At 41.8% G+C, this 12,548-nt stretch overlaps 3 protein-coding genes across 6 annotated transcripts in view; 2 read left to right on the top strand and 1 right to left on the bottom strand.

Annotated features, from left to right (window-relative positions):
* Positions 1-4,650, top strand: part of JAM2 (junctional adhesion molecule 2) — a 34,701-nt gene extending 30,051 nt beyond the window's left edge. Inside the window, exons 7-10 of one of the 2 annotated variants that reach the window (XM_068689929.1) lie at positions 1,334-1,441; positions 2,184-2,199; positions 3,131-3,164; positions 3,917-4,650. In XM_068689929.1, the coding sequence (XP_068546030.1) occupies positions 1,334-1,441; positions 2,184-2,199; positions 3,131-3,164; positions 3,917-3,949 (191 nt within the window). In that variant the 3' untranslated portion in view covers positions 3,950-4,650. The remainder of the gene's footprint in view (positions 1-1,333; positions 1,442-2,183; positions 2,200-3,130; positions 3,165-3,916) is intronic. The other variant, XM_068689938.1, reaches the window with a different exon arrangement.
* A 417-nt stretch (positions 4,651-5,067) lies between these two features.
* ATP5PF (ATP synthase peripheral stalk subunit F6) lies at positions 5,068-9,743 on the bottom strand. Its single transcript, XM_068689953.1, has 4 exons — positions 9,604-9,743; positions 9,255-9,443; positions 7,472-7,596; positions 5,068-5,191 (listed from the first exon to the last, which is right to left on the bottom strand). Exons 2-4 carry the CDS (start codon positions 9,422-9,424, stop codon positions 5,163-5,165), a joined length of 324 nt encoding a protein of 107 aa, XP_068546054.1. The 5' UTR covers positions 9,425-9,443; positions 9,604-9,743; the 3' UTR covers positions 5,068-5,162.
* GABPA (GA binding protein transcription factor subunit alpha) overlaps positions 9,730-12,548 on the top strand; it is a 24,960-nt gene continuing 22,141 nt past the window's right edge. The window contains exons 1-2 of one of the 3 annotated variants that reach the window (XM_068689919.1): positions 9,730-9,739; positions 12,311-12,411. In XM_068689919.1, the coding sequence (XP_068546020.1) occupies positions 12,335-12,411 (77 nt within the window). In that variant the 5' untranslated portion in view covers positions 9,730-9,739; positions 12,311-12,334. Of the gene's footprint in view, positions 9,740-9,763; positions 9,920-11,337; positions 12,130-12,310; positions 12,412-12,548 lie in introns of those variants that run through there. The other 2 variants (XM_068689900.1, XM_068689910.1) reach the window with 2 other exon arrangements.

Here is a 12,548-nt window from a genome sequence, read left to right as displayed (position 1 = left end):
GAGATTGTCCTGTAACGGATCAGAGCTTTAGCTGAAAAAAAGCTCATTTATACCTGCCAGAGGAACATGGAATGTACCCTGACTTAAGAAAAACAGTCCTGCTGCCTGTTTCTTTTCTACTTGCACAGTGTAGGTGAATTGTAATATTGGTTAACTAATACAGTTATTAAGCAAAGGTTAGAAGGCCAGAATCTATAATAATCCAAAATGTGTGAATGCTTTTGCAAAATATAAAATTAGCTCTTACAAATTTGCTATGAAAAAAAAAAAAAGATGTTTAAAGTTTCTAAAAGGTCCTAACAAATACCGCGCAGCAGCTCTACTATTTCCTGTTAGTACTCCATAAAGAAGTTGTCTGGTGCTTTCTTGAACTTAGTTAAAAAAACAGTATATAAAAGCTTTTAATGAATTTGTGGTTGATTATAAAAAAGTATACCAAGCTACCAAGACAGAATTCCTCTACTGTGGAAATACTCACCCAAGTCCTGAATTGCTGTCAGCCAGTGCACAAAAATTGATAGGTTTGGTGGAAAAATTTCCAACTATGTATTAATGTATGCTTAAAGTCAGGATCCATATAAGTAATTAATCATATAACAAAAACAGATAAAAGAACAACAAACAATTAAAATAATTCTGCTTGTTGTGTTTTTTTGTTTGTTTGTTTGTTTGTTTGCTAAAATGGATGATTGCCTGAAGCATTTAGGGATTATATTGGGAAATTGGCATAGGCTGTCATCTTCAAAATAGAAATGGCTGCACTTTTGAGTAGCCCAGTGTAAAATTTAACTTTAAGTATATGTGATTTTTTTTTCCTTCAGTGTGTTTAATTTAAAAGCCTCGCTGTTTAAAAATAATTTTAAAAAACATTAAATTTTAAATAATTCACCTGAAGAGTTCTTCAAGACTGATGCAACACTCACCAGCTGTTTCAGTTATTTTAGGCAAACTGTGTATGAAAACACTTGTTTAAATAGACGAAGGCAAAATATCGTGAAGTCTCTGAGACATATGACTTGAATACTTACTGTTGGTAGATACAACAAGAAATTTGTATCTCTTGACCTCTGTTATTCTTCTCTTACTTTTGTGTCAGAGTAAGGATTTGAAGTGTATGAAGCGCTCCTCTTACTGTGGCTGTGATACAGCAATGCTTTTAGACAGTTTATCCACATCTGCATGTTGGTAACTAATTTATAAACCTTGGGCCGAAGTACACCCATAAATACAAAAGGAACCTGCAGTAATTAGGGAAGAAAACAAAAACAAAAACAAACAAACAAAAAAAACTTTTGAAAACTTACAGCATTGGATTTCTGTTTTGTAATTACAGATGACCTTAATGTAAGTGGCATCATCGCTGCTGTAGTATTCGTGGCACTGGTAATGGCATTATGTGGCCTTGGAGTATTTTATGCCCAAAAAAAGGGTTATTTTACAAGTAAGTACAGTAAAATCACTCCTCCTTTGTTTCAAAAAAATAGCGCTGTCATTCTACATGTCCTCCTTTTCATGAAGACTGTAGCTCCATGGTCCTAAGCTGAAGTACTCTTTAGCACAACAGCAACTTTACTGTGCAGTTTTATTCTGCCTACTTCTACCATAAAAAATATAGTAAGAATTAAGATGTTTGTACAGTTGCATAAGGCCACCAGACAGCAATCTAGGAAAAGCAATGAGCAGAACCCTGTTTTCTAGAGCCTCTTTGCTCTAGTTTCAAGAGGGCATGGAAAAGAAAGACACCATGAAAACAAGCTGTACAAGCTTGCTTGGAGTTCAAAAGCAGTTTTTCGAGCTCTGATTTACGGGCTCCCTCTTCTGGTTCATGGTGAAAGTGCACATGGAGACAGCTTGCTTTTGAGGATTACTAGCAAAAGCCTGACATCAAGCAACCTCTCCATAGCATTTGTGTTAGTGCCTATAGAGTTCAGCACAGCAAAAAGGGATCCCAAATGTCAGTGAGAAAGGCCACTGCCTGAAAGTAACAGGGTAACAGAGCTGATGTTAGAATCCACGCTCACTTAAAACATCTACCTTTGAAAGCAACCTAATCTTTTTCTGTTCAAGCTCAGTACATCACAATGAGAAATTTCATTTAGTAACTGAAGCTATGAGTTAATATTTCACACAAGTGTAAGGAAACTACTGTTGTGCTAATTTTTCTTTTTTTTCCCCTCCTGCAGAGGAAAGTTCTTCCCAGTAAGTATCTTAATGTTTTATACAAATCATATGCAAGTCACCATAAATTTCATTTACATTTCTGATGACTTAGTGACTGTGATGCTTAAGGTCTTTCTGTTCTGATTCTCATACAGTGTTTTTGTTTTTTCTGAACACTGAAATAAGCCTGATCTGGCACGCCAACAAGTTTCCTCATTAGAACCAATGAGCTGGTTAGAAAATCAATTATTATTACTGTGATAAATGTGCAGAGACAAGTCTTTTTTGTAGTTATGGTGTACACCCCTAACTCAGCTAGAGGCATAGTTTTTTTTTCTCATCTAAACCTGATAAAAGGTGCTCAGGGCCAAACTGAACCATATCCATAACTACAGATTACTTCAGGAGTTGTTTTGTAAAAATATGACTGGAAGGGACGTTGTAAGGTCTATTCCTTTGATACGGATTTATTTAATGCACTTGAATTGCCACTCGGTAATTCTTATTAGCAGGTCAGAATTCCTCAATCTATTTTAGGGCTCCCACACGAGACTAAAATCATGTTTTCTTGAAGGTTGGATGGCCCCCACATTTTTTATTTATTGATTTTAAAGTTTATCTTACTACTTTTAGGTAATGGCAGGTTATAGCAATATAGTAAGGAAAAATACTATTTTAAAATACTGTGATGTTTATAGTGGTCATGAATTAGACGAAGCATAACTGGAAGTCTTGAAGGGTCAGCCTAGGGAGAAGGTAATTTGCCAGTGGTTCATGAGATAATGACAGCTGTCTAAAAGCGTTTAGTGGATTTGTTACAGATTTTGTAATTTTATTTTCCTAAGAGAAGAAAAATAAACACTACTGGAAAACAGGACAAATGCATTCATACATAAAGTTGTTGAAGAGCTAAATCAAACACCAAAAAAGTCACTGTTTAATCTAATTTCCTTTCCTGTTCTATTAACAGAAAGAAGTCCAACTCTCAAGCTATGAGTGAAAAGGCAAGTATTTTGCATTTGGTAGTGTGTTTACATTTTCAGGTTCCATCAAAATTCCTTAGATCTGTGACGTTTTTGCATGCACTCAAAACCCTACATGCCACTAACACCTGGGGAAAGTGGAGTAAAAATAGTTATTGTCCATTAACCATGCCATTTGTTGTGAGGAAGAGTTCCACTTTGATGTGCTTGTGCATATTAGTTAACCAAAGAAACTGCAAGTCAAACAAGCACCAAGGCAGCAGTGACAGAAATTTGGGCCTTAGTTCCTCTTAAGATTAATGTGGGTTAAAAAGGCTTGATTAAATATGGAAGCTAGAAGTGAAGGTTTTTTTTTTTTTTTCCTATTTCCATAGTGAGAGGTCTCGAAGGATTTAATTGCATATACATTGCTCCAGCTTTCCAAACTGGTGCAAAAAGAATGGAGCTCCAACTAGAAAATTTCACTATCTACAGTTTAAGGCTACACTAGTAGGCTTGAAAGCTCTCTGAAATCTACCCCAATCCTTTAATCAAAACAGAGCATGCTGAAGAACGATGCATACTTTCACCTTTTAATAGGGTATTATTTCTGTTCTGTGTAACTACATTCTGTAGGCTTTCCTTTATAGAAAGAGCATATACTAGTAACTGACAGCATTTCAGGTGTGCTTCTTTTCAGCCTGCATGCCTGAGTTTCTTCTGAAATGCACATTAAATGTTAATATGATTAAAATACTTGAACTATTACTTACGTATGACCTTCCTTCATTTAGGATTTCAAGCATACCAAGTCCTTTGTTATCTAGAAGATTTCAGCCTCTGTGAGGGACATCAAATGACTACTTGTTATACAAAAATATCAAAGGGATTTTTGACCTCTGCTCTGTAAATATTGCTTCCACGTACTACATACAGAAAGTAGGAATTACTACTGTTTAGATCTAGTTGACCTAATTGTTTTTTTAATAAAAAATAAAAACAAACAAAAACAGACCGTTTAAGTTAAAGATATAGCTAAGTTGAATATACAAGTCAATTTGTGTGATGACTTCTCACTTTGTTGATGTACACATGCAGCAATAAAGGATTCACGCTTGGAGCTTGGAATAGTCTATCCAAACAATTTTGACAGATGACCTTGTTACCAGTGCTTCTACTACTCAAATCTCCAGATTGTCAAGGGCTTGAACTGTCCCCCACTTCTGATTCTGTTCTTACACATACTTTGACAATGTACCAGGTTTGCCAGAGCCATCTAGAAGTAGTTACTCAAACTTTAACTCACTAGCCTGGGAGACCAAAGCTGCTTTGTAATTGAGGCCCAAACATCATTTTATTGTCGAACATAAAATGCCTACAGCATCTCTTCTTCAAGGAAGCATCTCTTTCTGTGGACTGCATATGTAATTTGCATTATGAGAAGAATCATGCCAGTACAACTAAAGCTGTAGTATCTGGACCCTAATTATTGAAGTGTTACAAATAAATAGTTCTTCAGAACCTGAAACATTTGTGTCAGCAGCTTAGTTACTGAAGTTTAAATACCACCACCGCCTTTACACCACCTCATTTACAGGTTTCACTCCCCTGTGTAAGGGTAACCCTTCCTCACTTGCATTCATTGATGCAGTGTAAAATGAGCACCTATCTTTTTGGCTGTGCAGGTCCTTCACCTCCCTTGGACTTTGCTACCAATTTAGGGTTCTCTCATATTTTTTTTTTCCTTGCAGAAGCTTGACATATCACAAACTCAAGAGAAAAAAATAGTTTATTCCAGGTGCATTACCATTGGTATTATAATCTTCTCAGCACTAAACCATTATTTGCCAAAGGAGTTTAGCAGTAAGAAATGCTACTTACTGCCTCAATAACTGTAGGAGTTGATAATCAAAGCTATGCACATAAGAACTTCACACTTCTGAAATCAAACTTAAAGATCACATTTATTAAATTACAACCGATGCCATGTTCAGCAACTCCTTGGATGCAGACTGCTGTCTGGAGTACCACCTGCAGGGATCACTTCGGAGTCTCCTCAAAGTTGGGCTCTGAAGGAGAAAGAAGAAGGGCAAATAAAGAGAAAAGCCATGTTAATTTCTTTTTATTCCAGCCTAAAATACCACCATTCATTTGCTATTCAAAGAAAAGTAAACTTTCAGCTGGCAGGCCAAGACAAGCTCTTATGCATTGCAGTCTACACCTCCACTTGCTTGGAGAGGGATCTCCCTGTCCTCATCTCAACCCACAGGCTTTCTTTCTCACCTGTCCTTCCGAGGAGAGGGAAGTTAGAGAAGAGTGTTGTGGCACTTACTTAGCTGCCCATCAGCTGTTAAACCACCAGCACAAAAGAACAAAAACTACACTAGAGGCAGGGCTTACCACCTCACAGCAGCGTATAGTGTGGTTTAAGACACACATGCCCCCTAATAACACTCTGCTGCAACACCTTTTAGCAACAACACATGAGGAGGGGGAAAAAGGCAGACGGGGAACTGAAGAAATCAACCAGAATGTTACGGGACAACCTGACTCCACTACTTCCAACATTGCTCTGATACAAGAGGCAGCAACCAAGCTCTTCTGTCCTCTTGGTTCTTGTCTCATAGAGAATTAAGTGAACGGAGTGCACAATGTCAACTCCACTCAGCAAAAGGTAATTTCCACAATATACAAAAACGAGGAGGAACAAATTCTTGATGCTGAAGGTACAAACTCAAAGAGCTAAGGGTATTGACATAGGTGCTATTAATACCTGTTCTCTTTGCTACCAGGAGTCTGAAAGGTGAGGCTCAGTTTATAGCAATCTTAGCTAAAGCAAAAAATAAAGCATCTAGCCACAGTCTTGAGAACTCCTTGAACCTAGATAAAAGGACAGAACAGCAATAAAGGAATGGGTGTCGTGGTGTCCCCCCATTTATTTGATCTGTTCCTACTACCACATGAATTGTTTCATTACAAAAGAAAAAAAATCCTGAACTTTAATATGTATTGTTTCATATATTACATAGAAATAAAGCTGAACATAAATAAACCACATCCCTAAAACTGGGAATGGAAAAAAAGAAACACCATAGATCCTACTTGACAGATGCTCTGTTTTATTTGCACCGGTAAGAATTTGACACCAAATTCTTCCTCAATCCAACTGAAATACCACCAAAAAAAAAAAAAAAAATTAAGGTGAGTTCCTGGTCTAAACCACAATTTCTGGTTAGTCTGATCAGAATTACAGGTCACTGACTGTGGTGGGCTAGCCATGGCTGGCTGTGCCAGGTGCCTCCCAAGCTGCTCACTCTCTTCCTCCTTAACAGGGAGGAGAAAATCAGATGAAAGAATTCATTGGTAAGTGAACTCAAGATCAAAAGAAGATTGTTTATCAGTTGCCCTCATATGCAAAACAGACTCAACTTGTGCAAGACTAATAGAGCAGGACAGTGAGTAATAAAAAAAATAAAAGCACCTTTCCTACAGACCCACTGTCTTCCAGGCTCAACTTTACTCCTTTGTTTCTGACTTGTCTGCATCCCCCTCCTTCACTGACCTTGGTGTCTGCAGGAATTTTTTTTTTTTTATCTCCCATATTTTCCTCACTCCTTTCACAGCTGCTGTGCAGCTATTTTTTTTTAACCCTTCCTTAAACCACAGAGGTGCCACTGATGAACTGAGCCTTGCCCTGCTGTGAGCCTGCTGCAACCTGCTGTGCCTGATGTGGGGACAGCCCCTGGTCCCCTCTCACAGAGGCCACCCCAGCAGTACCTGCTACCAAAACCTTGCCATGTAAACCCAACGCACTGCCCCCCACAAAATATGGGGGAATCCCAGCTGCCGGCTGTGTACATGAAAGATGTCTTATCCCCCTTCCCAACCTGACTGTAAGTAAGGCTGCTTGAGAGCAATGGAGATTTTGAGGTGTTCTTAAAGTAAGAGAAACAAAGAGTCTGTCATTAAAAAATAATAAAATAAAACGTTTGCCCTTACATCCTAAGGTTACAAAGTTTATGAACCACAGTTTGGATGATACAGACTGGTTTTCAAATTACAGTCTGCTGACCTCTTTGGGGAGAAATACAAATGCCAGCAACAGGCCATCTGGGGCTATTTCTTTAGGGCCTGTGAAAGGTAATTAAGATAGCTCACTCTGCCTGCAAGTCTGGTCAAGCATCAGTTTAAGTTCACATCCTAACTGGAAAAATCAGGATATTCACTGAGGGTATCTTATGTGAGATTAATGGTCCAGATAAAAATTAAAAGGGAATTAACTATGTGAAGACCAGTTAGTGAGCGTTACTTTACTTGCAATCAGAAGTTCAGTAAGATTATTAACTCACCTTCAAATTTAAATTCTGGGAACTTGGTTAGATCTCCCTCACCGTACATCCTCTGAAGTCTAGCAAGTGATTCGTTCATGTCTTTCTGGAACTCAGGGCCTACATCAACAGGCCCTCCAGCTTGCCTAAAAAAAAGAATGAGAAGTTCTGATTAGCAGTTCAGTTCTGAAATTTTATGTGGAAGTTCTACATTTTCATGGTGATTTATGAATTACCACTTTGACAATCAACTAAAGCAAATAATTTAAAGCATTTCCAAAAATTGAGATATGACACACCTTAGGGCCTACCTATCTTACAGATAAAGAACATTCTCAGGGTAAAATGCAGGCTTTTTGCTACTATTAGTGAAAATCCAAGCTACAGAGGCAGCCTTTCAAGACACAAAACTACAATGAATATACAGATTTGCAGGGCTCTGGCATTTCACTTGTTCCAGATGTGACTTCTTGACAAAACTGTGATTTGTACCTCTACTATTTCTGAATTGTGATCTTTAGTAAAGCTTAACTTCAGTTTTGCAAAAAGAACGTGATTTGAGCATTAAACAAGCAAAAAGAACAAGAGACAGGGCACCATGAATTCATACAGATTCAGAGAAGAATTTCTTGGGATACACATATAAAGTAGTTGAAATAGTAACTCTACAGATTACTCATGCTCCACAGTGCGCAAAAAAATACTGAGTGCCGTAATGCCCTAAGAAGTAACATCAGTTGTTTTTTAAGGGTGAGGAAGAAGCGTACATTTCCTGTTAGCTTTCCAACTGCCAGCCTTCTCTCACTCATGACAATATCAGTAAGTGTTGCAGGAAAGCAAGAATTGTCATTCGGAACGGTATCAGAACAGAGTTAAACACACTCAATTTCTTTTTGTGAGCAAGCCAAAAACCTGTTTTAGTATGGTCAGTGTAGTAATACAGCAACTTTCTCCTAAACTAGAGGAAAGGACTTGAAACTTCTATTTTCAACACTGTCAGCACCACCTTCCAAATGTATTCTTATAGGAGGATATACCACGAACAGAGAAATAATATCACCAAGTATCAGAATACATTTGTACATACGCAGTTCTGATACACATGTCAGTGGTTTCAGGTGTTCTTTCAAAATGTAAAAGCAAAACTCGAACCCTTGCTCTAAACCTAGCTTTAAACCTGGGAATACATCCTGCTGAAGCTGTCATTCTGTACCAAAAAAGTCTGCCGGCAAAAACTGCACCAGAGTATTATGTTCTACAAAAAAAAAAAAAAAAAAAATCATCATGCCAGCCTTCCAATTTTAAAGCTAAGAACATTATGTGAAATGCTTTCATCCAGATTTATGTGGGGTCTCATAGGTTGTTTAAAGAGAAACTCAACAAGAGACTGCTCTTTACAGTTTCCCTGCATCATGCCTATCATGGTCTGTCATGCCATCAAAGGCCTGTTAATCAGTGGTTGGTTGCATAAGGAAGAGTGCAAGAGGTAGGAGTAGGTGAGAGGGGAGCAGCACAGCTGGAGTCGGGCTGGCTGATTCTTGTGGATCCCTCCCAGCTTGGGGTGTCCTGATTCCATTACCAGAGGGAGGCAAATCCTGAGTGTGAATTAAAGCGGATGCCTTTTGAATGAACTCAGTCTGCTCCCCGGTGACCTCAGCACCTACCAAGGCGTTGCCTGCTGGCAGAGGAGCACACCTGCAATGCACAGGGCCCAACTACAACATTAACACACGCCATAATTTGTCAAAATCACCTTTTTCCCCCACTTTTGCCCCCTGCCTTCAGCCCCCCACCCCCCACTCACTTGCTCTTGGTGTTGTACTCCCGGATCTTGTCCAGGAACATCTTCTGCACCGGGTCGAGCTCCTTCGCCCTGTTGAAGGCGACGGCCGAGAGCCCCACGTTCCTCCGCAGCTGCACCGCGACGGCGGCGCGCAGCAGGGCCGGGACGCGCAGCAGCTGGCGCAGGACCATGGCGGCGCCGCCGGTCGGGCTGAAAGCGAGAAAAAACGCGGTTACCTACACCCGCCGCCGGTACAGACGCGTAAACAGGGCGTTGAGCGCGTACACGGGGTAATGAGCGCGGCAACTAGCCGTTAATCAGCCGTTATTTAGCCGTTAATCAACGCCTCCCCCCCCCTCAGCGCGGTCACCTTGCCCGGGCCACCCTCACCACTACCAGCGCGGGGGCTGCTGGGAAGGCGCGGTCCGGCCGGGCGGCGCGCGGGGGCCGCCGGGAGTTGTAGTCCCTCGCCGGGCCTCGGGGGGTGGCGGCGGCGGCAGCGGCGGTGCCTCGGAGCGCGCGCGCCCTCCCCGCGCTGCCCAATCGCGAGCGCGCGCCGCGGCCTCCGCAGGGCGGCGGGACCCGGCGGGGGGGGGGAGCCCGCGGCAGGAGCAGGAGGAGGAGGAGGCGGCGGCGGCAGCGCGCGGCCGGGCCGGGCCGGGCCCGGGGAGCGGCGGCGGCGGCGGGTAAGGGCGGCCTGCCCCGAGCCGAGCCGCGGGGCCGCCCCGTGTTTTGTTTCCGTTTCTCCGCGGTGCCGCCGGCCTCATTTCCGTTTCGGGTTCAAACGGCGCCGGGGTGGAGGGGGGAGCACGGGGGGGGCGCGATGGGGCTCGGGGGCGGCCGGGTGCGCGGCCAGGGAACCGGGACGGGACGGGACGGGCGGGACCGCGGAGCTGCGCCCCTGGCCGCGGAGGCCGGGTAGGGGCAGCCGGCAGAAGCCAGAGGGCTGCGGGTGCCGCCCGCATCGCGTGTGCGCCCGGCCTGCGAGCTGCTCCCGGCCAGCCCGGCTGCTGGAGCGGCCCCGGGCTGAGCTGAAGAGCGCAGAGAGGGCCCGGGGAGCTGGGCAGGGGCAGCGGGTGTCAGTGCTCTCACAGAAAGCAGTGCAGGCGGTGGCTCGTGCGTGTCTTGCTGGTTTTTTGTTTTTTAATCATGCAGGCAGTTGCTGTACTAGATGTCTCTCTGGGCATCCCTCTTATGGAGGGTCGCTGGGCATGCCAGTCTTCTCCTTGTAGCAATTTCTGGCGAGCTGGCCTGCGTGTATTTGTGTAGTCCCATCTGCGTGTGTCTGCTTCCAGCCTCTGTGCAGTCCTGTAGCAGCAAGTTTCACTGGGCTTCTTGTGAGATGGCTGTGTTGTTCTAAACATGCTGCTTGGCAATGTTATCAGCAGTCGATTATTCACTCTTTAAGAGAATGAATAATTTTCCCCACTGGTCTTCTCTACTTAACATATTTTGGTAACGTTATTCTTCCTCTTTCCACCCTGCCATCTCCCTTTCTTGCGTTTGTGCTCAATGGAGCCGTCTTTTTTCCTCTTTCTCTACCTGCTGTCTGTGCCTGTGCTCACCTTTTCTACCTCCCTAGGGTAACCAGAAGTTAGGCTGTTGCATAGCCTGCGAGGTGCAACTGCGTAACGTAGAAAGGCAAACTGTCTTTGAAGCGTGAGTGAGCTGCCGCTAGTCCAGCTGCCAATTGAGAGTCCGGTCCACAGGGACTCCAAAAACGTATTACCTAATTCTATATGTTTCCAGTTACAGCGTTCCTATAATATTTACTCAATGCACATGACTTTGCATTTACCAATATTGAATATTTTCTTTCATCAGTCGTTCAAGACCTTGAGTTCTTTCAAGAGTTCTTCAGATTCCTAATAAATAAGTCATGAACATGTCAAATAGCAGAAATTATAGCCCAACCCTTTTCGCAGCCTAGCTAGTAAACTCCCTTCCTCACAAAAAATAACTTATTTCTGTTGTTTTGGACTTTTACTTCTTTTTTTTTTCTAATTTGATTAATACATGAGTTTTTTTTGTTCCAGCTACAAGTACAGAGTACGGCACTGTATGGGCTGCTGCTGGGAAAGTTAACATTCCAGCCAGACCCAATACATTTGTTTGTTTGTTTTATGTAGTACCAGTTAGCTTCCCTGGGAGATTTCAGTAAGGCACTTTGCTCAAACGTTAGTTTCCAAAAATCTTAACAGTTGACCAGCTCACCTGTAGCATCAGTTCCTTCAGAGAGATTTGGTTAAGCTTGTCTACATTCTTCAGAAATGGTGTTTCATTCTTTCCCATTTAGTATGAGGATGATCTACAAAGTTAGGTGATATGGAAAGTTCAGTGAACCCATCCCTTACTGCTCAGGGGTTTTCAGAGCTAGATGTGAGAGTGGAACAGATTCTGGTTTTGGCGGTGAGATGTTAATGAGGTGCTGTTTACTTCCTGCCTAGCTCTCATAGCTTCTTACAGATTGACATCAGATACAACACTTGATTTCTTCTGGTAACAAAACTAATTTTACATAATAGTTTTTGAAGGGCTTTATAAGACTTGCAGTTTGAATTCCTTTAAACCATCTCTGTAAAACTGCATGACTTGTTTACTGTTCATTTTGAGAAGAATTTAAAAATCTTGTATTAACGGGTTTGGGATAAATGAGTCCATCAGAAAGAATGATTCCAGGATTGAAACCTTGCTAGCCTCTTCTGTTATGAAGACAAAGATAGTACGTAGCATAAAAATATGCATTAACTTTCAAAGAACTTTAAAAAGTTATTTGGCTTATTCCAGAAGCATTCAGTAAGTAGGGATGCTTCCAAGGAAACAAAGCTTTGCACTCAGTGTTTATGTCTGTTCAGAGTCCTGAATTCGTCCCATGGAACGTCCGTAGGAGAAACAGGTATTGTCATCTACTTTGTGAAATCTGTATTAGGTTTTGTTTTTCTTTTTTTTTTTTCAGTGAATTCTTAGCTTTAAAAAGCTGCCTAGGTATTTGGTTCAAAAATTTTGGATAGTATACAAAACATTGTCTAGTTTTGTTGGTCTGTGACTTACGAAAAAAAATTATTTTCTGTTCATAGCTCTGTTTTCAAGACGTTTTAGCCATGACTAAGAGAGATGCAGAAGAGTTGATAGAAATAGAAATTGATGGAACTGAGAAACAGGAATGCACTGAAGAAAGGTAGGTACTGTCTTCACTTTGGGGGGATCATTAGGCTATGATTTATTTATTTGGTGTGTTCTACTGATTTCAGGTTTGTGGTTGCACATGCTAAGTTCAGTTACTCAGATTTATTATTAGGTATCGTGTAATGCTTC

This window comes from Anas acuta, chromosome 1 (assembly GCF_963932015.1).
Source record: "Anas acuta chromosome 1, bAnaAcu1.1, whole genome shotgun sequence".
In the NCBI taxonomy this organism is placed as follows: domain Eukaryota; kingdom Metazoa; phylum Chordata; class Aves; order Anseriformes; family Anatidae; genus Anas; species Anas acuta.
This window is presented reverse-complemented; position numbering and strand designations above follow the sequence as displayed.